A 25,893-nucleotide genomic window follows, 5' to 3' on the forward strand; every position below is an offset into this window, starting at 1 on the left:
GAGATGGGAAGGGACAAAAGACAAGAGAAGATTCTCAAAAGGAAACAGAATTCCCAATGCTCTAGAAATGCCCACATTCAAAGAAGGAAAGAAACCAGACAGGGCTACAGGGGAAGAGCCAAATGGGAGGATCACAAGATGAGGCTGAGGGAGGGGAGGGGTCCTACCCTACAGAGACCCCTTGTGCACTAGAAGCAAGGGGGACACGGGCACTGGGGGACGTAGCAGGGTGCTGGGCAGGAACCCAGAGCCTTGCCATTGAGCTACATGACCGGTTCGATCTGTACTTTGGAAAACCCCCTCTGAGCCAGGCACCAGTGGCTCATGCCTAACTACTCAGGAGGCAGAGATCAGGAGATTCATGGTTCAAAGTCAAAGTCATCCTGGGCAAATAGCTCAAGAGACCCTATCTGGAAAAAACCCTTCACAAAAAAGGACTGGTGGAGTAGCTCAAGGTGTAGGCCCTTGAACTGGGTTCAAGTCTCAGTACCCCCCAAAAAACAAGAAAACCCCTGTGGTTGCCTCAATGAGGTAGGTGGGAGAGGGGGAACAGAAGAGGGACCAGGTGAGGACACATCTAGAAGGCAGAAAGGACAGAAATTGGGGAAGGATTGCAATGTTAAAAGTGAATGTCACCAAGGGGAAAGTTTGGGTGGGGACAAATCTGAAAAGCCACACCAGCACCCCTTCCCTTCTCTTACCGGGAGGATCTTGGTTCCATTTTCTCTCTGTTCATACAAGGTCGAATACTGCAAACAGAGCCAGGAAGTCAGTGAGAACTGGCATCAGGGCCAACCACGTTCAGTACCTACCCCAACCTTTTTCCTCCCTGGAGGTACTGGGGATTGAACCCGGGGCCTCGCAGTTGCAAAACGGGGTGCACTATGACTTGACAGCCCTTTTGTTTATATTTTGTTTTTGAAACAGGGCATGGCTAACTTTGCCCTGGCTGGCCTGGAACTCTCAATCTTCCTGTTTCCCAAGCAGCTGGGGATTACAGGCATGCACCTCAGCATACAGCCAGCCTAAACATCCTTTAAATTCAATTTCAGCTGTCAACAGCCCATCTGAGGTGGGACTGTTAATACCAAATTTTCTATAGGTGGAAACCAAGGCTAAGAGGTAAAGTCACTTGTCCAATCACTTATCACACAAGTAGATTCTTTTTTTTTTTCTTTTCCACTGCTGGGGACAGGAGCCAAGACTTGGCGTTCTATCACTGCAGTATATACCCAACTCCCCCAACCCCATTCCTATTTCTTTGTGGGGAAAGGCCTAGGTGGGTTTCAGGAACTAGCCAAGAGCCCCCAGATATTGCAGGTAACATATGGCCATGTGAGATATTCCAAAATATGACAGCCCAAAGTCAGGTGGCAAGGGCTATGAGCGGCTGTTCCCCCATCCCCATCCTACCCCTTGACACAGCCCAGAGGACTCACAGAGCGGAAGGCTGCAGACACAAGGTTGGAAGGAAAGATATTCCTGCAAAAATAGACATACGGGGATTATCAGACACCATCACAGGGGGAACACAGAGGGTACCTTGGCCTCTGGGGGGTAAGAGGAAACTTGGTGGCCTTGTCAGTGGCCCCCACCCCTACTCAGCCAGTGTCCAGTCAGGCAGTGGGACCTACCTAGCTTGCACACCTTTTTTGGGGTCTGAGCTGGCCTCTTCTGGGCCCAGCAAGCTGGCATTCAGGGCCCCGAGGGAATGTGGGTTGGAAGGAAAGAATGCAGGGCTCTAGAGACAGGCAAGGGCATGGTCACACCGGGCCTCGCTCCACCCCCATGCAGCAAACTTAACACCCTGGCTGTCTTGCATCAGCTACTTCCTGAAGGGTCAGGGAAGGAGCTGATCCTGGGGTGGGGTGGGGGGGCTCATGGGTTGGAGGGCAAGGGGAGAGTCTGAGGTGTGTTGAAAAGTGTCCAGTCTCTTTTGGCTTGGAGAGTGACAAGGGGCAGCTGTGCATGTCACAAATATACATGTGTGCTTACAAGGCCACCCTTGTGTGACTGAGTATGCCAGGCAGTACAGCTAGTGCTTCCCACAAGCCAAATCATCCACCCTCACCACAACCCTGGGAAAAGCACTATTCTCCTATTTCACAGAAGGGGAAACTGAGGCACAGAAAAGCAAGAAACTTCCCAGGTAGGAAGTGGCTGAGGCGGGATTTGAACCCAGCCAGTGGCTCTTGAGTGTGAACTCCCTGCATCCTTCCTCTCCAGTCACAGAACAATAGCTCAGTGCTAGGATCGGGCCAGAAGTTATGGGTTAAGGTCAGATGTATGGGACATGGTTAGCAGATAAGTACTCCATATGGCACAGAATATAATTATGCATATGTGCCCACATAGGTGTGTTCTCTGCCTTTTTTTTTTTTTTTTCAAAGCCCAAATTGTCCTCAAACTCTACATGTAGTCCTGACTGGGCTTGAATTTGAGATTCAATTTTTTCCATTCTGGGAATTGAACTCATGGCCTTGCACTTGCTAGGCAAGTGCTCTACCACTTGAGCTAAATCCCAGTCCCCAGCCCTTTGGTTTGTATTTTGTTTTTGAGATAAGGTCTCCCTAACTATGCCCAGGCTGGCCTTGAACTCTAGCGCCTCCTGCCTCTGCCTCCTGGGTAGCTGGGGTCAGAGGTGTATCACCACAGCTGGCTGCACTGTTCTAAGCATGGGTTAGGTACTGGTATGATGTCACTGAGTGGCTCTGCTGAAGGGTGTTAGTCCCTAATGTGTGTGTGTGTGTGTGTGTGTGTGTGACAGCTGGTGAAGTCATGTGTGTGTGTTTCAGGGGGCCTGCATCCTCTGGTGTGTCCATTGTAAGGCCAAGTGTATGAGATGTTCCAGTTAAGTCTGGGGGTAGCCAGCCAAGTGTGAGTCCCAGCTGTTTGGCCCTGGGTGGGGAGGCCAGAGAACATTTGTAAACAGCCTTTGGGGTGGGTGTGCCCACCTGCAGCTCAGAGCCAGGCCCAGGACTCAGCTAATCTAGCCCAAACAGAAGATGTTACCCACAGCAGGCATGAACACCAAGCCCTTGGAGCCTCTGAACTCAGTCAGCAAGTGATGACCCAAAATTGGAGGGTACCCTGTTCCGTGACTCGCCATTTCCTGCCCTCACTTCCAGGAAGTCCCCAACGTGGAAACACTGAATCAGAGGCCCTAAAGCTAAGCCCATACAACCCAGACAGTCTGCACTTCTCCAAAGGTGGAAGAGAATGTGCTGCCTGTCTACCCCACCACATGTCTGGGTGGCCCATGGAGGGGTAGCCAGGCAGGAGGAAGTGAGAGGGAAAGGCATGGTGGCAGGGCTGACCTGGATCCGAAGGGGAAGTAGCCAAGTCACAGCTGATGAAAACGGGGGTGAAGTTGAGAAAAAATACCTGGAGGGTGGGAAGCCCAGGCTGTGGCCCCACATGGTGTGAGCAGCCCAGGGGCAGCCTTGGGGACCTCCCAAAGCCCGATCCTCACCCCTAAATCTTTATCCACGAGTCCCATCTGGGATCCCTTGGCTGACATGTGAATCTGTTTTGTGGCCCATATTCAACTGGGGATGTCTCTGGGTCCCCACCACTGGATCCTTTTCCTCGGGCAGACCGTATATCTCACCAGACCCCCAAATACTGCTTTTCCTTCTCTCTCTATAACACTTCCTTCCCTGTGATCCTCGTGTGGGGTCCCACCCTTGTGGGAGGGGGTCTCCAAATCTAGAAACCCCTTCCGCAGGAGTCTGTCCTCACATTCCCACACCCCCCCCACACACACAGCACCGTCACCTCCCGTTCTCCTAAGGCTCCCTGCAGAGAACCTAAAGCCTCCTCCTGTCCACGTGGCCACTTCACCATCCCTAGCACAGGGTCCCTTCCCACTCCACTCCAGGGAAGGGAGGATCGGGCGTCTGACCTCACAAGATCCAAGAACGAATCGAGCACCTCCTTGGGGGCCTCTTTGAAAGCGTGGGTGTTCCAGACGGAGGCGTTGGTGGCGCCGGGCTGCAGCGCCAAAGCCAAGCCCACGCCGAGTGCAGAAGCGAGTAGCGTGGTCACCAGGAAAAAGAGCAGCGCCCAGGCTCCCAGGCGGCCGAGGGCGCTCGGGTCCAGACTGGCGGCGCCTCCGATCAGGCTGCACACCACCAACGGCAAAATGATCATTCGTAGGAGGCGGAGCAGGAGCTCACCCGGAAAGGAGAAGGCCATCAAGTCCTTGGGGTCCAGTGGTACCGCGCCGCGGGCCGCCGAGATCCCCAGCCCTAGCGCCACGCCAGCCACCACGGCCACCACGGTCAGCAACACCAACAGGTTGGCCCGAAGGCAGCGGCGCACCTGGTCCCAGGAGCCACAGCATCCGCCTGTTGTCGCGTCTACGTCCTCTCTGGGACCCAGCGCCGGGCCACCATTCTCGCTGGGCTCTGCCGCCGGGAACCCCTTGGGGTCGGCCTTAGGAGGATCGACCACCATGATGAGGAGGTTCCTAAGCGCCCGGAGGCTGGGAGCGCTGCCCTTCCCGCGCCACCGACGTCCTTATGACGGGAGAGTTGAGTAACAGCGCCTGGAGGCTGGAACTTCAGATTTGCGGGTTCACAGGCTCTCGGAAGTGGGGTGTCCAAGTCCCCAGGGCTGGGCGCTGGGACCGCTCTGGTCTTCCCGGTGGCGTGAGCGGCCCGAAAGCTGGGAGTTGCGAACGCCTGGGTTTCTTGTTCCTGGGCTTTGAGGGCACAGGAGATTTTCAGGCTGGGATGTGGGATCGATCCTTGGGCTCCGGGAGCCGGAGGGCGCCCAGGTGGCGGAGGTCTCCAGGAAGCTATGTCCAGGTGGCGTAGATCCGGGACGTCCGGCTCCAAGAGGCGGGGATCCGGGGTGCCTGGGTCTTGGAACCCGAGAGCTAAGCAGGGGTCCAAGAGGAAGGAATTCAGAGTCCGGGAGGGGAAATCCAGACCCCCTTCAGAGCTTCCTCTTGGAACAGTTGCGGGACTTCAGGCAAGTCACAACCTCTGTGACCCTCAGTCCTCCCGGGAACGCGGGAGGCAGAGGACCCGAGCCGCGGGAGAAACTCCCGGGTGCGCCGCGTAGCTTTGAGCCCGCTAGGCTGACGAGCCTGGATTATGGGCTGGGGCGGGGCTTAAGAAGGCGAAACCAAATCCCGGGCGCCCATTGGCTACGGTGCGTGCGCGGCGAGCTCGGGGGACGCGGCTGAGATACAGGAGAGACCAGCATGCCAAAGAAGGCTGATTCTGCGGGTGGCTCACGTCTGTAATCCTAGCTACTCAGGAGGTAGAGATCAGGAGGATCGGGGTTCGAAGCCAGACCAGGCAAATAGTTCTGCAAGACCCTATCTTGAAAAAAACCCTTTACAAAAAAGGGCTGGTGAAGTGATACAAGGTGTAGGCCCTGAGTTCAAACTTCAGGACTGCAAAAAAGAAAAGACCTGGGAGGCGGGTCCTATGAGTGGGCGGGGCCAGGGGCGGGACGTCAGCGGTTGCTTCCCCCTCCCCCCTCCGCAAGGCATTTGCTGTGGGTTAGAGCGGTTAAGCCACAGCAGGGTTCTCTGGTGCGAAGGTCTCTAGGAAGTGCAGGTGATTTTCAAGTGGTTCACTTTTTCTTTTTAAAAAAATTTCCTACATCATTTTCGAATCAACTCAGCTTGGAGCATCTTAGCCCTGAGTTCCCCATCTCATGTCGCCTCTCTGAACTTCACTTCCTCAAACGTAAAATGCAGATGGTAAAATTTCATCCCTGGCATGATTGCCGGAAGATGAGACGGAGTTGTTTATTGAATAATGTTTTTAATTGTTGTTTTGCGGTGCTGGGGATTGAATGAACCCAGGACCTCGAACATGCTAGGCAAGTTTACTACCAGTTGAGTCACGCCCTGTTGTTTTTTGTAATTTCTTGACAAAGGGTGTCAGCCCTTTGCTTGAGCTGGCTTTGAATTCAATCCTCCTGCCTCAGCCTCCGGAGTAGTTGGAATTACAGGTGAACACCACCACAGGTGTCTTGAATACTGTTTATAATTTAAAAAATAAATTTGCCCAGTTGACAGCTAGACACTTTTCAGTTACAGGACAGATATCATGAGGATCATAACGCACTTCCTCCTAGGAACACAAGCTCAATTCATCTATTAAACAGGTTTTAGTAGGGCGCCACTGACTCACGCTTGAAATCCTAGCTGTTTGGGAGGCTGAGATTAGGAGGATCGCAGTTCAAGGCCAGCCCAGGCAAACAGTTCATGAGACCCCATCTCCAAAATAACCAAATCAAAATGGACTGGAGGTGCGGCTCAAGTGGTAGAGCACCTGCTTTGCAAGTGCAAAACCCTGAGTTCAAACCCCAGTTCCACAAAAAAAAAAAAAAGGTACGAGTCACAGGGTTCCATCCCCAGCACTGCAAGAAATGCATACAATTTAGTTTACTGACTGTGCTAATGTTACTATTAATATCCACCAAATATTTCCCGCATATTTTTTGAAAAATTTCAAATGTCACAGTGAGGTTGTGTCACTTGATTTTACCACATATCTGTCCATCTTTCTTCTTTTTAGTTTTTCTTTTTAGCAGGGCCCCACTCAGGCTAGGCCAGTGCTCTACGCCAGCTCTCCATTCATTTCATTTTGCTTTTGTGGTGCTACTGGGGTTTGAACTCAGGGCCTCATGCTTGCTAGGCAGGTGTTCAACCACTTGAGGCACCCCACTACCCCTCTTTTGTGTTGGGTTTTTTCGAGATAGGATCTCCCCAACTATTTGCCTGGGCTGGCATCAAACCTCAATCCTCCTGATCTCTGCCTCTTGAGCAGCTAGGATTACAGGCGTGAGCCACTAGCACTTTTTTGATACATGCAAAGTTGCAGGAATCGATGTATCTTTCTTCTAAATACTTCGGCATCCGTTGCATGGCTCATACCTGTAATCCCAGCTACTCAGAGGCAGAGCTCAGGAGCATCACGGTTCAAAGCCAGCCTGGGCAAGTAGTTCTGAAACCCCATCTCAAAAAAAACCCATCATAAATAAAAAGGGCTGGTGGAATGAGCTCAAGATGTAGGCCCTGAGTTCAAACCCCAGTACTGCCAAAAAAAAAAAGAGGACTGGTGTATGGTGGTTTATGCCTGTAAACCCCAGCTGCATGAGATTGGAGGATAACAGTTTGAGGCCAGTCCAGGGAAAAAAATTCATGCGCTCCCATCTCAACCAATAAGCTGGGTGTGGTGGTGTGTGCCTGCATCCCAGTTATTCAGGAAATATAAACAGGGGAATTGAGGTCCAGTTCAGCAAAATCCCAGATCCTATCTCAAAATTAAGTAAAGTGAAAAAGGCTGGGGCCATGACTCAACTGGTAGAGCACCTGCCTAGCAAGCACAAGGCCCTGAGTTTAAACCCCGGTACCACCAAAAATAAAAGCACAAATAAGCCAAGTGTGGTGAGGTAGGCACCTCTCTATAATCCAGCACTCAGAAGGCTAAGGCAGGAGGATCTCCAGTTCGAGTCCAGCCTGGGCTACATAATGAGACACTGTCTCAATCAATTAAACAAACAAACCGATTATCAAGACAGAAGTCCTCTCCAGTGTGTTCCCTAAGGCAGACCGGGAGGTGGCTGCTCCCCGGGAGTCTTGAGGACCCAAGACACAGCTGGGCTTCTGGTGTGGCTGTAGCAGGTGTTTGGGCTGGGGGAGGAGAGGCATCTGGTAGCTCTCCTGGAAATCCGAGCCCTGGCTCCTATGGGTATGGGCTGTGCTCAGCCTCTTGCCTGCCACCCAGCAAGGGCTGGGGTGCCAGACAGGAAGGCAGCATTCAGGAAAGAGGCTTTGCCATCCCAGAACCTCGGGGGAGTGTAGGGCGGGGCAGAGGAAGGGCAAGGTAGGAGGGCCTGGTCCAGGATTGGCTGGGAGCGCCCCGCCCCCTGCCCGCCTCTGGCGGGAGATGAACTTTACCAACTGGTTTCAGCCAGCTGTGCTCCCACTGGCGTAACCTCCTACCCAGATTTCAATTTCAACACTGCAAATACCACTTGGGGCTCGAGGAGGCTGGGCTGAACCCTGGGGAATCTGGACCTATGGAACTGAGTTCCCAGCCTCAGTTGGCTATCAGAAGCGGGTATTGTTCTGCATGGTGTCTGCCAGCCTGGGAGACAGGAAACAGCAGGCGTTCAGCCTGCCCCATCCCACTTAGGACCAGGATCTCACCGACCACTTGCCTCCCTCAAATCTGCACTCATGCCCTCAACAACCGTTATCTGAGCGCCTTGTGTGTGTCCAGCTCTGTTCTGGAGGGCATTGGGGACACCACTGTGACTGAGACAGGTCTAACTCCCATCCGCCCAGGCTCATAGTCCAATGGGGGAGACATCCATTCACACTCACTGAGTGAGGACTCAGTTAGTAAGAGAGGATGGAGGGATGAAGGTGGGGAGCCAAGGCCGGAAGTCCAGCCTGGGAGATGAGGTCAGGAAAGAGAGACATCCCATAACCAGTTTTACTTTTTTTTTCTCTCTCCAGTTCTGCAAGTAGGGAATTTTTTTCTTTTTAACCGTGGTGGGGTTTGAACTCAGGGTCTTGCACTTGCTAAGCAGGTGCCCTACCACTTGAGCCACATGCCCAGCCTTCTCAAGAACCTTAATTCAACACCTGATGCTGCTGGCTCACACCTGTAACCCTAGCTACTCAGGAGGCAGAGATCAGGAGGATTGCAGTTCAAAGCCACCCTGGTCAGGGCAAATAGTGCATGAGACCCTATCTCGAAAAAACCCATCACAAAAAAAGGGCTGGTGGAGTGGCTCAAGGCGTAGGCCCTGAGTTCAAACCCCAGTACCACAAAAAATAACAAACAGCTTGGCATGGGGGCAAATGCCTATAATCTCAGCTACTACTTGAAAGGTGGAGCTAGGAGGATTGAGGTTCAAAGTCAGCCTGGGCCAAATAAATAAATAAATAGAAAGTTAGCAAGACTCTATCTCAAAAAACAAATGTGAGCATGGTGGCAAATATCTCAGCTACTCAGAACGGACAAGGAGAAGGCTCATCCTCCAAGGCAAGACCCTATCTGAAGAAAAAAGAAAACAAAAAGAAAAAGAGCCTATCTGAAATAGAAACTAAAGCAAAAAGGACTGGAGGCATGGCTCAAGTGGTAGAGTGCCTGCCTAGCAAGTGTGAGGACCTAAGTTCAAACCTCAGTAACAAATAAACAATTAAATTCTCTATATATTACAGTGGCTCATATCTGCAATCCTAGCTATTTGGGAGGCTGAGATTGGGAGGATCATAGATTGAGAGCAACCCAGGCAAATAGTGGGAGTAATTCCAGTCCCAAAATAACCAAAGAAACATGGACTAGAGGTGCGGTGGCTCCAGCAGAAAAGTAGGGAAAGAGATTGCCTCCATACTGAAGGTAGGTAGATCTTTATCTTGATATATTCCCTGAACAATGTAGCATACCAACACAGTTACCTTGTATAAGGTTTTATAAATCATCTGGAGATGATACAATGTATCTGGTAGGATCTGTAGGTCAGTCTTACCTCTTAAACCGCTGGCCCTCCCTGTTTTGTATTGGGTATTTTCAAGATAGGGTCTCTAGCACTGCCTCCTGAGTAGCTAGGATTACAGGTGTGAGCCACTGGTGACTGACCCATGGCATTTTATATAAGGGACTAGATTAGATTCCAGGATTTAATTCTGGGGTTTATTTTAGTGGAGAAGGGTGGTAGGTCAGGGAGTCTGAACTCAGGGCTTCACACTTGCTTGGCAGGTGTTCTACAACGTGAGCCACTTTGCCAGCTGCTGTTTTGTTTGTTGTTTAAAACAAGATCTAGCTATGGAGCCGAGGCTGGCCTAGAACTCCTGAGTACTGGGATTACAGAAGCACTCCAGCACACTCCACTATTTTGTATTTATTTCTGCTGCTTTTTTTTCCATCCCTTTGTACCACCCACAGCCCTCCCTTTGGTGGTCCTGATAGGCATGAACTTCAATTGCCAGGGTAAAATAATCCCAGCCCCTCCGCAGGGACTAAGAGTTACTTGTAGAAAGTGTGCATTTCTGCTGCCTGCTCTGTGCTGCATTACCAAGGAGGAGGCAGACCCACTCACTTCGGAGTCCAAACAGGAAGAGGGTGAGTGCCCACCTGGAATGTGGCCGCAGGGGTCCCTGGAGACTTGCGTGGAACCCAGCTTTTGAGTTCTTCTAGAAGGAGAAGAGGAGGAGCTGGGCTTTTGAGTTCTTCTAGAAGGAGAAGAGGAGGAGCTGGGCTTTTGAGTTCTTCTAGAAAGAGAAGAGGAGGAGCTGGGGAGAAGGGACTAGAATGTGGGATCAAAGGAGAGCTATTTCATGCATATTTACCTTTTAGGAATTCAACTGCTTGTGCTACAAAAAAAAAAAAAAGCCCCAAAGGAAGGAAGGAAGGGCAAAAAGAATGAGAAGGCAGGGTGCGGGCTAAAGAGAGGACTTGAGCAGGGAAGGCAAGCTGCAGGCTTAGCTCACAGGTAGAGCACCTGCTGAACTTACATAAGGTCCTGGGTTCAACCCCCAATACCACGCCCCCATTTTCCTTTCTTGGATTCTTCTCAGGGAGCTAGAAAAGAAAGATGAATTTGTCATAGGTAAGAAAACTGCCACTTCTCAGTTTTTCTCACATCACCTTTCTGTGTGTGAAGCTAGTATTTAAAGAAGGATACATATTTTGAACCAGGCACCATGGCTTATGCCTGTAATCCTAGCTACTCAGGAGGCAGAGATCAGGAGGATTGTGGTTCGAATCCAGCTCTGGCAAATAGATCACACAAGACCCTATCTTGAAAAAACCCATTACAAAAAGGGCTGGCAGAGTGGCTCATATGACAGAGTGTCTGCCTGGCAAGCATGAGGCCCTGAGTTCAAACCCCAGTATGGGGTGGTGGGAGCTTCCACCTGGAGTAACACACTGTATCTCTGACTCTGCCTTGGCCAAAGGAAGTTATTTCAATCCTAACTTCAAAAAGGAGAGAAGTAAAAAAAGAAAAATGAGAGAAGTAGCCAGGTACAGTGGCTCACACCAGTAATCCAACTACATGAAAGACTGAAATCAGGAAGACCAAAGGCCAGCCCAGCAAACAGTTCATGAGACCCCATCTCCAGAAGAACCAGAGCAAAATGGACTGGAGGCATGGCTCAAGCAGTAGAGCACCTGCATGCAAGTGCGAAGCCCTGAATTCAAACCCCAGTCCCACCAAAAAAAAAGTCGAAAATCCCATTAACAATGACCTTCTGATTCCATCTGAAGTGCCCTGAATAAATGCTACTCCAATTTGATTTTGATCTTTTCCCCTTGACATTAGGGAAATGTATATATACATTTTTTTTCCAGTATTGGGGCTTGAACTCAGAGCCTTCACCTTGAGCCACTCCACCAGTCCTATTTTTGTGAAAGGTTTTTTGAGATGGGGTCTCTTGAACTATTTGCCCAAGCAGGCCTCAAACTATGATCCTTCTGATCTCAGCCTCCAAGCAGATGGATTACAGGTGTAGGCACTGGCACCCAGTTGGATTCTGTTTTCTGATACAGCAGTGCCTGCACACAACCCAAGGACAAATGGTGCCACACTGCTTACCAGCCTCTACTTTTTGCTGGCCTCACCCTTTTGGATCCCTCCCACTGCCCTGGCTACTCCTCCATCTTTTTCTTCTTCTTCCCCTTCCTTTTTTTTTTTCAAATATATTTTGCTGCACTGGAAATTGAACTCAGCCTCAGAGCTCTAGCACGTGAATCACACCCACAGCTCTTTTGTTAGCACTTTGTTTTTCTAGATAGGGTCTTCCTCACTTTGACTGGAGGTGTGCCTGCTTTGCAAGCACAAAGCCCTGAGTTCAAGTCCCATTCCCACCAAAAAAAAAGAAAAAGTAAGCCTAATTTAGGGGCACCAGAGACCTGAGAGTCAGGCTCCTTGTTCACATTCCCATCTGTCGTTTGGTCTTACTGTCCTCTTTAGGGCCCTCTCACCTGCATGGAGCCCAGCACTGTGTGGGACCTTAAACTGCACTGGGAGCAAGGCCCTAACTCTTGAGTCACACCTCCAGTACATTTTCCTCTGGTTATTTTGGAGATGGGGTCTCAAGAACTGTTTGGCTGTGCTCGCCTTGGACCACTATCCTCCTGATGTCATCTTCCCAAGTAGCTAGGATTAAGGTGTGATCCACAGGCTCATTCGTTAAAGGAAAATACAGGAAGCTATTGTTTTGGACTAGGCTCCTTTGCTGGGTTCCACAGGCATGATGAAAAACCAAAATGGAGTCACTCATGCTAAAGTTCACATCACCAAACCTGAACTAAGTTGTTATCTGATCTTCTGAGAAACCAGATATGGAGAAATAGTCAAATTTCCCAAAAGGGCCAGTTTCAATAAGCAAGATAGATTTCCTGGTTTAATCCTTACATCTCTTCTTAATGGTCCCGAAAAGTAACCTGAAGTAAGTCTGGCATTGACCAGTTATTTACCTGTTGTCTCTCTCCCTATTCACACCTTACAAGGAAAGTAACTTTGAAATAATTAATGTGCTTTTATTCTCTGTTTCTGCTTTTTCCAGACTAGTCTCAGGCTGGGGTGTGGTTCAGTGGTACAGCACTTTTCTAGAATGCTTGAGGTCTGGGATTCCAGCCCCAACACTGTAAAAAAAAAAAAAATTCCTTTCATTCAGTGTAAATGAACACTTATTCTATTTTATGGAGTGAACCGGTTTTATGATGTTGCCTGATTCTAGAAACACAGAATAGAGCCAACTAAGATCTTTTAGCCAAGCCAAGTACAGTAGGGCATGTCTGTAATCCCAGCACTCTGGAGGCTAAAGCAGGAGTATTGAGAGCTCAAGGCTAACCTGGACTACATAGAGACCATATTTAAAAAAAAAAAAAGAAAGAAAGAAAGAAAGAGGCCAGGTGCTGTGGCCTACACCTGTAATCCTAGTTACTAGGGAAGTAAAGATGGGGAAGATCATGGTTCAAGGCCAATCTCAGCAAAAAGTTCATGAAACCCCATCTGAACCAATAGCTGAGCACAGTGATTATGTGCCTGTCATCCCAGTTACAGCAGGAAGTGTACAATAGAATTGCTGTCCAGGTCAGCCTGGACTCCAAAAATAACTAAAACAAAATGGGCTTGGGGTGTGGCTCAAGTTGTAGAGCACCTGCCTAAAAAATGCACAGCCCTGAGTTCAAACCCCAGTCCCACCCCCTAAAAAAAGGAAAGAAAGAAGGGAAGGAAGGGAGCGAGGGAGGGAGGGAGACCTCATGACCCTTGGGCCACCTGAATGTAGCAAGGATGCACTTCCCACTGCTGACCTGGGAGCTGGAGAAGTCTGCCCTGCCCATCCGCCCTTCCTAATTACTTATTTATAAGAGCTGGCTCCTCTGACTGCCCTGTAGGCCTCCCCCACCTCACCTCGGCTGCTGGCTGTCAGGCCCCGATAGCTTGTGGTACCTCTTGTCACTTAGGTTTTTGAGCCTTGAGGCACAGAACTGGGACGTCAGGTGCTCCTCATCTTCCTCCAGGTCCAAATCCAGCCAAAGCCCAGGGGCAACACTCCAGGGCAGCCACTCCTGTCCTGGGCCTCACAGGTGTCAGGTGACCTGTGTAGAGAGATATTTGATGCTCTGATGCTTCAGAGAGACAGAAGAGAATAAAGGTGAGGTGGGAGTCCTACCTATTCCTGGACTTGACCTGAACCCCAGAGGCAGCAGGAAGAGGAAACAAAACCACTGCTGGCCATGCATGATGCAAACCCGTGACCCCAGCTCTTTGGAGGCTGCAGCAAGAGATTTCTGAGTTTGAGGTCAGCCTTAGCTACATAGTGAGACCCTGTCTCAAATAAACCAAAACCAAAATATGGCAAAAACCCTCAGGTAGGCCTTGGCAACACCTAAAGAGATGAGTATACAAGGAGCTTTTAGTACTGGAATTACTAACTTTTCCTTTCCAGAAGCCAGGTCAGAAGCAAGTTAGGCCATGTCTTGGGAGTCCTATATGGGGGTTCAAAAACGTCCCTGCCCCAGATGACCAGGGAGCATGGCTCTGCTCTGGTAGCCTTATTGGCACAGCTCTGTCAGCAGCCAGTTCCAAGAGTAGATCCAAAATAAAGCCCATTCACAGTGACAATGTGGTGTCACCTCCAAAGGCCATTTTCAGCTAGAGAGACATTGTCCTCTCACTGCCTAGGGCCAGCAACAGAGGCCCTGCATTGGATTTGCAAGTAAGGCCCCTGGACCCCAGGCCAAAGGTCCAAGTGGCTTTGCTTTCCGAGTGAAGGGTGGGGTGTGGGCCTGATTTGAGAGGTGTTAGAATTTGCAGTTCAGCCTGGGCAGGGAGCAGACTGAGTGCTCATTAAGAGGCTATGGTTGAAGTCCTCCCAGCCTGGGAAGGGAGGACAAGAAGGGGTGACTGCCTTAGGTTCAAGTGAGGCCTAGGAAGGTGACATTTAATGGCACATTAGAAACCTGGGCCAGGCTGGGTGTGGTAGGGCCCCTCCTATAGTCCCAGCTACTAGGAAGGAGGAGGCAAGAGGATTGCAAATTCAAGGCCAATCTAGGCAAAGTTAGAGACCCTGTCTCAAAAACAAAATACAGGGCTGGGGGTGTGGCTTGAATGATGGAGCACCTGCCTGGCAAGCACAAAGCCCTGAGTTCAAACCCCATTACTTTCAAAAACAAAAGCTGGGTGCCGGTGGCTCAAACCTATAATACCAGCTATTCAGGAGGTAGAGATCAGGAGGATCATGGTTCAAAGCCAGCTTGGGCAAATAGTTCTCGAGACTCTATCTCGAAAAAACTCATCATAAAAAAGGGCTGGTGGAGTGGCTCAAGGTGAAGGCCCTGAGTTCAAACCCCAGTACCACCAAAAAAAAAAAAAAAAATCTGCTTTTTAGCCTTTTGAAACAGAAAAGGGCCATACAGCCATAGGGAATGGGAGAGTGGATTTTGTCTGGTGAGAGGCCAGGAGAAATTAAGAAGAAAGACACAAGTACATGGAGTGTGGGTGGGTCAGGGCTCATTTCAAGGGACAAGCAGCAGGTCCTCAATGTGGAATTTACTAGGTGTCTGGTGAGGTCATGGTGTTCCCTGTTTCCTTGTAACAGCACGGGACAAGGCCTGACTATGAAGGCCAAGTTCAAAGGCTTCATCCCAGAAGCAGCAAGAACCATCAAAGGGTCTGGGTGACCAACTTGCCACCACAAGAGGCCTGTGTCCTCTGACACATTAGCTGGCGGGGGTGGAAGTTGGTTTGGCCTCCTCAGAAAGTCATAGAACAGCAGGCACTCACGTTAGACCCGCCCATGTCCTTTGACACAGTTCTTTCAAGGATGGATGTCACAGCTTTAGTCTGGCACAAGGGCAGTTCCCACAGTCACCGAGCACCTGCAGCTCACGCCTGTAATCCTAGCTACTCAGGATACTGAGATCAGGAGGATCGGAGTTCAAAGCCAGCCTGGGCAAATAGTTTGAGGGACCCTATCTCAAAAAAAAAAAAAAATCACTGAAAAAGGCTGGTGGAGTCGTTCAAGGTGTAGGCCCTGAGTTCAAGCCTCAATACCACAAAAAAAGAAAAAAAGAAAGCAAGAGATGGCTATTTATTACCTATGTTTTAACATCATATATGTACCTGTAAATTTGCATAATTTAACTTAAAAATGTTTAATAACAGCTATGTTTAACAAGTGGGCTGAAAATTCTGGAAAGTGTAGTAATGTTCTCTTGAGAACTGGCCCTGGCATCCGCCAACCTGGATGGCTCTCCAAGAAAGTCAAAGCCAGTTTCTTTCCTTTTCTTTCTTTGTTTCTTTTCAGGGCTGAGAATCAAAGCCCAGGCCCCCCATGTGCTAGGCAAGTGCTCTGCCCCTGAGCTGTATTCCAACTCCAAAATCTGCATTGTGAGCAGTAGCCCAGAAGGTTCTGTAGGTCTCTCACTGTCTTCCTCACTCCTCCTTGCTGGTCACACTGCTCTCCTTCTGCTCTTAGGACACATTCCACTCACTCCTACCTCAGGGCCTTTGCACTTGCTGTTCCTCCTGTTGGTGCCATCCTCACTTCAAATAACCTTCTGGCTCACTACCTTATTTCCCTCAGGAATTTGCTCAAATGTCACTTTGACCAAGGCCTTCTCAGACCACCATGTGAAAAAAACCTGAAACCTGTCTCGTAACACTCCAAATTTTTCTCCTTTAAGTTTTAAAGGGTTTTTGTTGGTGGTGGGTTTTTGTTCTTGTTGTTGTTTTTTTGGCCGTCCTGGGGTTTGAACTCAGAGCCCCATGCTTACTAACCAGTTACTCTACCACTTGAGCCACCACCCCAGCACTGCTCCATGTTTTTCCAATAACACTTTTCAGGTCTCCTGACTTATTATGTAATGTTAATACATACCTATCGATGGGCACCAGAGGCTCACACCTGTAATCCCAGCTACACAGGAGGCAGAGATCAGGAGGATCATGATTTGAAGCCAGCCCTTCGAGACCCTACCTCAGATAAAAACTCATCACAAAAATAGGGCTGGTGGAGTGGCTCAAGGTGAAGGCCCTGAGTTCAAGCCCCAGTACTGCAAAAAATAAATAACCAGAGCCAAAAGGACTGATGGAGTGGCTCAGGTGGTAGAGTGCCTGATTAGCAGGCACAAGACCCTGAGTTCAAACTCTACCAGCACACGCACAAAAAAAAAGGAGACAGGCTTCTCATTTTATTTCTCCACTGTCCTTCACTAGAATGTCACCTCCACCAGAAGAGGGAACAAATGTCATCTGTGTTTTGCTTCATTTTGTTTTCCTCCATAGCCCAGGATGCCCTTGAACTCACAATCCTCCTGCCTCAACCTCCCTAGTTCTGGGATTACAGGCATGCACGATCACACCCAACCTGAATACACCATTAAGTAAAAAAGAAAAACAATGATGTCTCTAGCCTATGGACCCCTCTCCATCTGTGCTGACATGACTTAGGCTGTCTCTGAGAGAAAACACAAGAAAATGGGTCCTTTGGCTTTTCCACACCTGCCTGGCTGTGCCCCCATCCTCCTCCCCTGTGCAGGGAACCTCTGACCCCGAGCCTGGTGCACTAGGCCCAGATCACAGCCAGTTCAAGGCCTGTGTCTGACCACTTTAGAGGCCTGGCCTCCCTTGAGGATGGGATAAAAGCTGGGGTGCGTCCTAGAAGGAGCCTAAGGGAGGGAGGGAAAGTCTTCACGTTGTTATCTTTCATCCCAGGCACTCAATTACCTATTAACTTTTGTTTTTTCAAGCACTCTATAAAAAATGCAGGCCTACAGAAGCGTCATGGGATGCAAGGAGAAGGGAGGGTGAGCCTGGCCTGGAGGAGGAGGAGGAGGAGGAGGAGGAGGAGGAGGCCAGAGCAGTGACCCAGCGGTGGGGGGGCAGCAGGGGCTGCCAAGCTGCCCAGCCTGTTCCAGAAGGCCCCATGGAATGTTCTGCAGAAGTCCTTAGAAGGCCCTGGGAGACGAGGCCTGTCCTCCTTCCGGCCACAAGCAAACTTGAGGGTCTCCCAGAAAGACACTGTCACCCTCTCTGTCCCACTGTAAAAAGATTCCCGAAAGTTCCAGCAGCCTTCCACGGTCTTGTGCTTAGGAGGTGACTCACATCCGGCCCTTCTTTTCCCTCCCCCTCTCCTTCCCTCTCCCTTCCTTCACCCTCCCCACTCCTCTCCCTCCCTCCTCCTGTCCCCTCCTCTGATACGTCCCTCCCTCCTTCCCCCTCCTCTCCCTTCCTCCCTACTCCTCCCAGCTGGGGAGGTTGGCCCCAGGGTCCCCAGCGCCTGGCCCACACATTTCTGTCTGCCTGGACCTCCCTCCCCCACCTCTTCCCCAACCCAGGTCTCTTGGACATCTTGGCTTCCTTTTTCAAGTGACAAATATTTGCAGGACATTTGCTCTGGAGTCAGGCACCCTGCCAGGTCCCAGGAGCCCAGGGTGAGGAGAGTCACATCCTGGCAGGGACAGCAGGACATCATGGGTATATTCAGACTGGCTTGCAGCTGCGGGAGTCATTGGTCCACACTCCCCGTGCAGAGCGGGAGCCGCCTGGCCTGGTGCTGGGAAGGGAGACTCAGGCAGGGGGAACAGCAAGGGAGGTGGCCCAGAGGTGGAGGAATCAGAAAGCGGGTGAAGCTGGGCGCCAGTGACTCACGCCTGTAAACCTAGCTACTCAGGAGGCAGAGATCAGGAGAATCAAGGTTTGAAGCCAGTCCCGGGCTTCATAAGACCCTATTGAGAAAAAAAAAAACCTTCACAAAAATGGCTGGTGGAGTGGCTCAAGGTGTAGGCCCTGAGTTCAAGCTCCAGTACCACAAAAAAAAAAAAAAAAAAAGAAAGAAAGACAGAAAGAAAGCAGGAGGAGGGGCGGGGAGGGGCATGTGGCTGAAGAAGAATTCTTTTTATTTGGTTACTTATTTATTTTGAGACAATATTTCTCTATGTAACTCAGGCTGCACTGGAACTGGTAATTTTGCCTTGGCCTCCCACAAGTGCTAGGATTACAGTAGTGCATCACGATACCCAGCAAAAGATGGGTCTATTTTCTTCTTTTCATCTTTTTTCTTTTATTTAAGAGAGCCTACTGATCCAGTAACATGGGACAACTTTCCCATTGATCCAAATTTTCAGCTTCTTTCAAACAAAGTTTGCAGGCACTCTACACTTGAGTTGTGCACCTGGTCCTGATGACTCCTTTTTGAAACTTGTTCTCACCACGTAGCCCAGGCTGACCTCCAACTCTCAATCTTCACATTTTTTTTTTTTTCCTCTGTGAGGAACACAACATGCCCTCTTCCAGGAAGCCCTCTCCGGTTGCATCCACCATCCAGCCCTGTTCCCTCTATAGGAGTAGTTCTCTGGGCACCAGCCTGTCTCCCCCACTGGCATGGGAGCACCGTGTTCCTAGCACTAAACTGGGCATCCAGCAGGTGTTCAGTCAATGCACAGGCCACCCTGACATGGCCTAGAAGTCAGGGAGCCTCCCTGCCTCCCCACAGCCCACCCCTCGTGGACCCAGCTCTTTCATCCCCTCCTCAATGTGGGGAGGAAGTCCAGTTGCAGGGATCTCTCCCAGGATGAAGGCCAGAGGCAAAGGCTCTTAAGTGGTCAGACCAGAGGCCCCTCGCTTTTTTCGTTTTTTGTTGTTGTTGTTGTTTTGTGGTACTGGGAATTTAACAAGTGGCTCTAACACTGAACCACGCCCCCTGCTCCACACACAAGGAGAATCTAGAGCAGGTCAAGTGGTGAGAAGTTCTGTGGAGGAAAATCAAGTATGAAAGATAGACAGGGCTTGGGTCGGGGAGGAGGAAGATCAGTTCTTTTGATCAAACAGGCTTAGGTGGTGTGGGAATGATTTGGATTCTAGAATATTCTTAGAATAGAAACAGATGAGAAACAGGAAGATTGGCTGGAATATATTTCTTTAGTAGGCAAGAAGGGGAGGATCCCTGGGCTTAAGGGAAGGAGAGGTCCTATGAAAGGCAGTAGCTGGGCTTGGTAGTGCACGTCTGTAATCCCGGCATTTAGGAGGCTGAGGAAAGAGGAGCAACCATTTTTGCCCAACTTGGACTACCTAAAGAGAGCTTGTCAAGAAAGAAAGGGAGGGAGGAAAGGAAGGGAAAGGAGGGAAGGAGGGAGAGAGAGAGAGAGTGTCGTGAGCAGGTGACAGTGCAGAGTTGACCGTCAGTCAGGCGCTAAATGAATTAACTTAGGCAGGAACTAAGTTGTTCATACACACTTTATTGCAGGGGGTTACAACCTATGCCCGATGGCGCCTCAGCCTTCCCCAGGCTGTGCTCACCTTGCCACGTGAATCTTAGTCCACGGGTAGCTGGCTCTGAACCGGTCCTGGCTAGTTCTCCGTCTCCATAGGCCTCCAGGACACCCAGGGAATCCGAACGACCAGCTGTGCAGAGTGCGGGGGGGGGGGGGGGGGGGGGCTGCTCTTGTTTCGGGTCTCGGAGAGGCGAGGCAGTTTAAATATCCATAGCAGGCCGGCTTATCAGCACCACCTTAGGGTTAGCTGATTTGCATATCGACACCAGCTGGGGGTTAGCTGATTTGCATATCGGGCACCATATGGTGTTTGTGTACATCATAGGGCTGATAAGTGTACACAATATTGTTTTCCTATGGGTTTTACAATGTATTATATTTTTATATTTTTTCAATATGTTTAATGCACAGCAAACATAATACTCGTACCAGAAAGGGAGAAAGGAAGGAAGGAAGGAAGGATGGAAGGAAGGAAGGTCAACAGGCGATCATCCTTGGGCAATGTGCATTTTCCAAAGATGGCCACCAATAGGCTGATGGAGTGGCTGAAGTGGTAGAGCACCTTGCCTAGCAAGCATGAGTCCCTCCCTGAGTTCAAATCCCAGTATGCCAAAAAAATTAAAAAAATTAAAAAAAAAGCAAAGATGGCCACCCAGACTGGGTCACCAGAGGGGTGCCATGCACAAGGTCCTGGGTTGAATCCCCAGTACCATAAACCAACGATGGCCACAGCAGTCTCCCTTCCCACCTGTAAGAGGTAGTCAAACTGCTTTTGCTGAAAAGCACTGACTCCTTACTCAGGCCCATGAATTAACTAAAAACAGGAGAAGCTTGGCACCTCTGCCTCCATTTCGTATCTGTCTTTGCTCTAAGCCTTTCTCTTTACAATCGCTCTGCAATCACCTTGGATTCCAGGAAAGATAACATCTTCATGGCAAGGGACAGAAACTACCCCCAATAGTAGACATTCCTTTGACAGTTCAAAGCCAGCCCAGGCATGTAGTTCATGAGACTCTATCTCAAAAAAACCCATCACAAAGAAGGACTGGTGGAGTGGGTCAAGGTGAAGGCCCCGAGTTCAAGTCCCAGTACCAGAAGAAAAAAAAAAAAGCAGATGCTCTGACATTTGAGCCTCGCCTTCAGTCCATTTTGCTCTGATTATTTTGGACATGGGGTCTCACAAACTATAACCAGGATTCTCCCAATCTCAGCCTCCCAAGTAGCTAGGACTACAGGTTGAACCACTGATGCCTGGCTGGGTCTTCAAGGCCCACACTGGCCTTGATATAGATACTCCTGCCTCACATGCTGAAATGTTGGGATTTACAAGTATGAAGCACCGCAGCCAGCCTGCAGCTCACACAAATGGTTCTAATAGGGGGAGAGGGTGGCAGATATGTGAGTTGATGGCCTCTTGGAATTTGGGGGAAGTTTTCTTCTCAGTGAAATATGGAGACAGGCCAAGCATGGTGGTGTATGCCTGTAATTCCAGCATTCAGGAGGCTGAGGCAGGAAGATTGAAAGTTTCAGGCCAACTTGGGCTACATAGTGAAATCCTGAAAAAAAAAGTCACTATGCATTAGGGACGTGGTTCCAGTGGTAGGGCACCTGGCTAGGAAACACAAAGCCCTGAGTTCAAACCCCAGAACTGCTAAAACAAACAAACAAACCAGTGCAGGAAACAAGCCAAATTTACATCCAGAAATGAAAGGGTAGAGTAGGACATCCATACAATGGAATACGATTCAACCAGCAACAGAAGCTGCCATATTTGGGGGTCACCATATTGGTGTCCGTGAACTTGGTGATTGTGGCCTCCCGAGCCTCCACAATGATTAGAAGAGAGACACATGCCAAGTTCTAATTGGGCTGCTCTGCAATGTCCCCATGACATCATCAGTGTTAATTGTGATGATGTAGATTGGTGAAATCAGTGAATTTGAAATGCTAGATGCTTACAGAGCTGAGCAAATTGCTGTGGGTGGAGTGACCAGCCCTGGACATGACAGGCAACCCTAGGACTAGACAGATACCAAATCATCTGTCCCTGTCCCGTTCTTTTGGCTTCATTGCTCTGACAGCTACAGTTGCCACCATGGAGTAAGGGAAAAGGACAAAAACACACAGAAGAGAAAATCATTACATCCTTCTTGTTTTTTTTTTTTTTTGGCAGTACTGGGGTTTGAACTCAGGGCTTCACACTTTCTAGGCAGGTGCTCTACCACTTGATCCACACGTCCAGCCACTTTTGCTTTAGCTATTTTTTCGAGTAGGGTCTTAATTTTACACCTGGGATGGCATGGACCTCAGTCCTCCTATTATCATTTTCCAAGTGGCTGGGCTGATAAGCCCATGCCACCACACCCAGATAGGATGGAACTATTTACCTCGGCTGGCTTTGATCCTCCTGATCTCTACCTCCTGTGTAGCTGGGATTACAGGCGTGAGCTACAGTGTCCAGCTGGAATGAAATTCTGCTATAGCATAAATTGACACGGAAAGCATTATTTTTATTTGTGAAAGAAACCATACACAAAGAACAAATATGGTATCATTCCATTTATATGAGGTGCCTAGGATCAGTACATTTCCTGAGACAGAAAGTAGAATAGAGGTTACCAGCACCTGGGGGCAAGAGGTGAGAGTTGTTGATTATCTGGTATAGAGTTTCGGTGCAGGACGATGAAGAAGTTCTGGGACCAGGCAAGAGACCAAGACTACACACCTATAATCCCAGCACTTGGGAAGGATTTAGAAAAGAGGGCTAAGGCTCTAAACTGGAATTGCCAAACAGCAGACAGCTCCCACTTGAGGTCACAGTTCTGAAGTTCAGGTGAGACTTGCAGAGGATTATGAATTTTTCTGGGACCAGGCTGGTAGTTGTGGGGGCTGGGGTGAGGTTTCCCTATGAGGCCAATAAGGAGAGAGGGGACCAGGGATCTGAGGTTAGGGGGAAGGGAGGAATGGCACTGATCAGATATGTACTGGGTGGGGCAGGGTGGTCGTCACAGGGTGGAAAGAGTGGGAAGGCGGTTGAGTAATGAATCGGGGGTCCTCGGGGCTAGAAGGATTTCAGAATCAGGACACCAGATAGTAAGTTGGGAGGATGTGAATGCTGGCTGCTGCTGTGGGAAGCTCAAAGTTTGGATTGTGAGCTGGGCGTGGTGGTTCACGCCTGTAATCCCAGCAGTCAGGAAGCTGAGGCAGGAGGATTGCCAGTTCCAGGCCAGACTGGGCTACATAGTAAGACTTTTGTCAAATATATATATTTATATGGGCTGGGAGTGGGGCTCAGATGGTGCAGTGCCTGCCTAGCAAGCATGAGGCTCTGAGTTCAAACCCCAGTACTTCAAAAACAAAACAAAAGAAAACCCCATAAAGTTCAAACTGTGGACTGAGTGAGTGTGTTCATTCCTTTTGACAAGGTCTTGACACAGGGAGTGGGGGGCCAAGAGGTCTTGGAAGAAGACAAAGAAGTGAGAAGTTATAGTGTTAGAGAAGGAGGAGGAGGAGGAGGAGAAGGGGAGGGGGAGGGGAGGGGAGAAGGAGGGGAGGGGAGAGAAGTAGTAGTAGTTAGCGTGTTGGATGAGTCGTGTCCGCTCATTTGATGGACGAGAGGGACAGCAGCTGCAGGGCTGAGGTCTGATGTCCCCTGCCCCATGGCAGGAGGTGGAAGGCCAGTGCAGAGCCCGGGACTGCGGGGTCGGCCCTTCCGTGCAGTCACTTTGATCCTACAGCACTCTGATTCCTGCAAAGGGCATCTGGCTGGTGCAGACCTCACTACCTGAGGATGCGGGGTCGTCATGGCAACCACGTCTCCATCGCCTAGCGCTGAGGACTGGAGCCGGGAATCCATCTCCATGGAAACAGCCGGGCCCACGGGCGGAGGGCGAGCTTCTCCCGAGGATCCCGCCATTGGGCTGGGACTTCTCTTACCAGCCTGGCTCCCTCCACTAGGAAGCCTTCTAGGACTGTTCCAGCACCCTCTGCCCTGCTCAATCTGGCTTCTGTCCTGGGTCCTTGATCCTGGGAGGGGAGGAAAAAGTTGTGGGGATTGGGTAGGAATAGGGGGGTTGCCTGAGTGTTCATGTTGGAGATAAGAAGTCATCAGGGAGAAGAACCATGAATGATATTTATTCATACAAATCTTTTTCTTTCTTTTTTTTTTTTGGTGGGACTGAGTAGCTCAGGGCTTCACCCTTGCAAAGCAGGCGCTCTAACGCTGGAGCCACACCTTCACACTGGTTAGTTTGGAGAAATACTTGATTTTCCCCGGCTGGTCTTGAACCTCGATCCTCCCAATCTCAGCTTCCCAAATAGCTAGGATTACAAGTGTGGGCCACTACGGCCAGCTGGATTCCCATCTTCATGCCCAAGAGCCACAAGTGTGGCTGGAGGCCATGGCATTGAAGTGTAGGTCTACAATGTCAGATGGTGATAAGTACAGGGAGGAGTACAGGATGAGGGCAGGTGGCAGGTGAAGAGGAAATTGTTGGGACATTTTTTTTTATCCAGTGCTGGGGATGGAACTCAGGATCTTTGCACATGCTAGGCAAGCACTGTACCACTGAGCCACACCCCCATCCTAGTTTTATATTTTGTATATATAGTATGTCAGTGAAACTTGGATAAATATTACCCAAGGAAATAAAAAATAAAATAGGTTTTGATATTCATGTGATACCACGTATGGAGAGAAGTATAACTATTTTATAGTGAGGTCAGGAAGGTCCAGCTGACACCTCAGAGGAGACCTGAGGAAGTGAGGGAGGGAGCCACACAGATACCTGGGGGGGGAGTGTCCCCAAAAAATGGACTCATGGGTGCAAGGGCCCTGCGGGCAGGGCTGTGCCATGATCGACTTAAGGAAAGAAGGGAAGCATGCATTAGAATATGCAAAGGGGAGAGGGTGAAAGGAGAGGTCAGAGAGGGGGCAGAAACCTTGTGGGCCACAGTGAGAACTTGCCTTTTATTCTGAGAGAGGCAGAAACCACCAGAAGTGTTTGAAGAGGGACTGAGTTCTCTCAAGGATTCTGCTGGCTAGGTGCCGGTGGTTCATGTCTGTAATCCTTGCTACTCAGGAGGCAGAGATCAAGAGGATTGAGGTTCAAAGCCAGCCAGGCAAATAGTACAAGAAACCCTATCTTGAAAAATCCATCACGAAAAAGGGCTGGTGGAGTGGCTCAATATGCAGGCCCTGTGTTCAAATCCCAGTACCACACACACACACAAAATCCAAAAAAACAACAAGGATTCTGCTGGCGTGGGATGACTTTTCTATTAGTAACGGGAAGGGCAGAAGCAGCAGGGAGATGACTGAAATAGTCCAGGCCTGAGATGACGGTGGCAGCTGGACCCGCTGTGGAGGTGGGACTTTGAGGTAATTTCCAAGGTCAGGTCAACAGGATGTCCCACTGGAAGGGATGTGGGATGTGAGAAGAAGCCTCCTGCCAGGAGACTCCAGCCTGAGAGTCAGGAAGGATGGTGGCTCTTCTGTAGCTCAAGGAACAAAGCTATTCGTGCTTAGTGTACAGTTGACACAGGAAATGCAACGACAGTGGATATTGCAGGGGCCGGGCACAGTGGTATACGCCTGTAATCCTAGCTATGAGGTGGCACAGGTAGGTGTTTCATGGTCTGAGTCTGTTCCTTGGCAAAAATATGAGCCCCTACCTGAAAAATAATTAAGACCAAAAAAAGGGCTGGGGTTGTGGCTCAAGCAGTAGAATGCCTGCCTAGCAAGTTCAAAATCCTGAGTTTAAACCCCAGTACCACCACCAAAAAAAAAAAAAATGCAAGTGTATGTCACAGCCACAAAGTTTATGATTGCATCACTGGGGAGGAGGAAAGGCAGGCCTGACTCTGGCTAACCCTGACAACACTCCTGTAGTCTCAGGCACAGAGCCAACCTTATCTTCCACCTCACATTCTCCCTCTGGGCTGGGCCTGCCTCCTCCCTTTTCCGGGCTAGAAAAAATTCATTTCCGCCATGGCCACCTTGAGTGCACTGTCACCCCCATTAATGAGGCTTCCTGTGCTTCTGCCAGGTCTGTCTTTACCCAGGCCTCTGATAAGCACTTATGGGCTACATCTAGGCTACTTTATGCATGTGATGAGGTAGAAAGCC

The 25,893-nt window shown here is 49.8% G+C and overlaps 1 protein-coding gene across 3 annotated transcripts in view; it reads right to left on the minus strand.

The window, feature by feature from the left end:
• The window catches only part of Slc1a5 (solute carrier family 1 member 5), a 25,904-nt gene extending 5,989 nt beyond the window's left edge, over positions 1 to 19,915 (minus strand). Inside the window, exons 1-7 of one of the 3 annotated variants that reach the window (XM_020170996.2) lie at positions 19,792 to 19,915; positions 13,441 to 13,589; positions 10,496 to 10,562; positions 10,116 to 10,252; positions 3,905 to 4,882; positions 1,440 to 1,482; positions 702 to 749 (exon numbers count right to left, since the gene is read on the minus strand). In XM_020170996.2, the coding sequence (XP_020026585.2) occupies positions 702 to 749; positions 1,440 to 1,482; positions 3,905 to 4,458 (645 nt within the window). In that variant the 5' untranslated portion in view covers positions 4,459 to 4,882; positions 10,116 to 10,252; positions 10,496 to 10,562; positions 13,441 to 13,589; positions 19,792 to 19,915. Of the gene's footprint in view, positions 1 to 701; positions 750 to 1,439; positions 1,483 to 3,904; positions 7,505 to 10,115; positions 10,253 to 10,495; positions 10,563 to 13,440; positions 13,590 to 19,791 lie in introns of those variants that run through there. The other 2 variants (XM_020171013.2, XM_074057784.1) reach the window with 2 other exon arrangements.
• Positions 19,916 to 25,893: the final 5,978 nt, after the last annotated feature.

This window comes from Castor canadensis, chromosome 16 (genome assembly GCF_047511655.1).
Source record: "Castor canadensis chromosome 16, mCasCan1.hap1v2, whole genome shotgun sequence".
NCBI classification, from domain to species: Eukaryota; Metazoa; Chordata; class Mammalia; order Rodentia; family Castoridae; genus Castor; species Castor canadensis.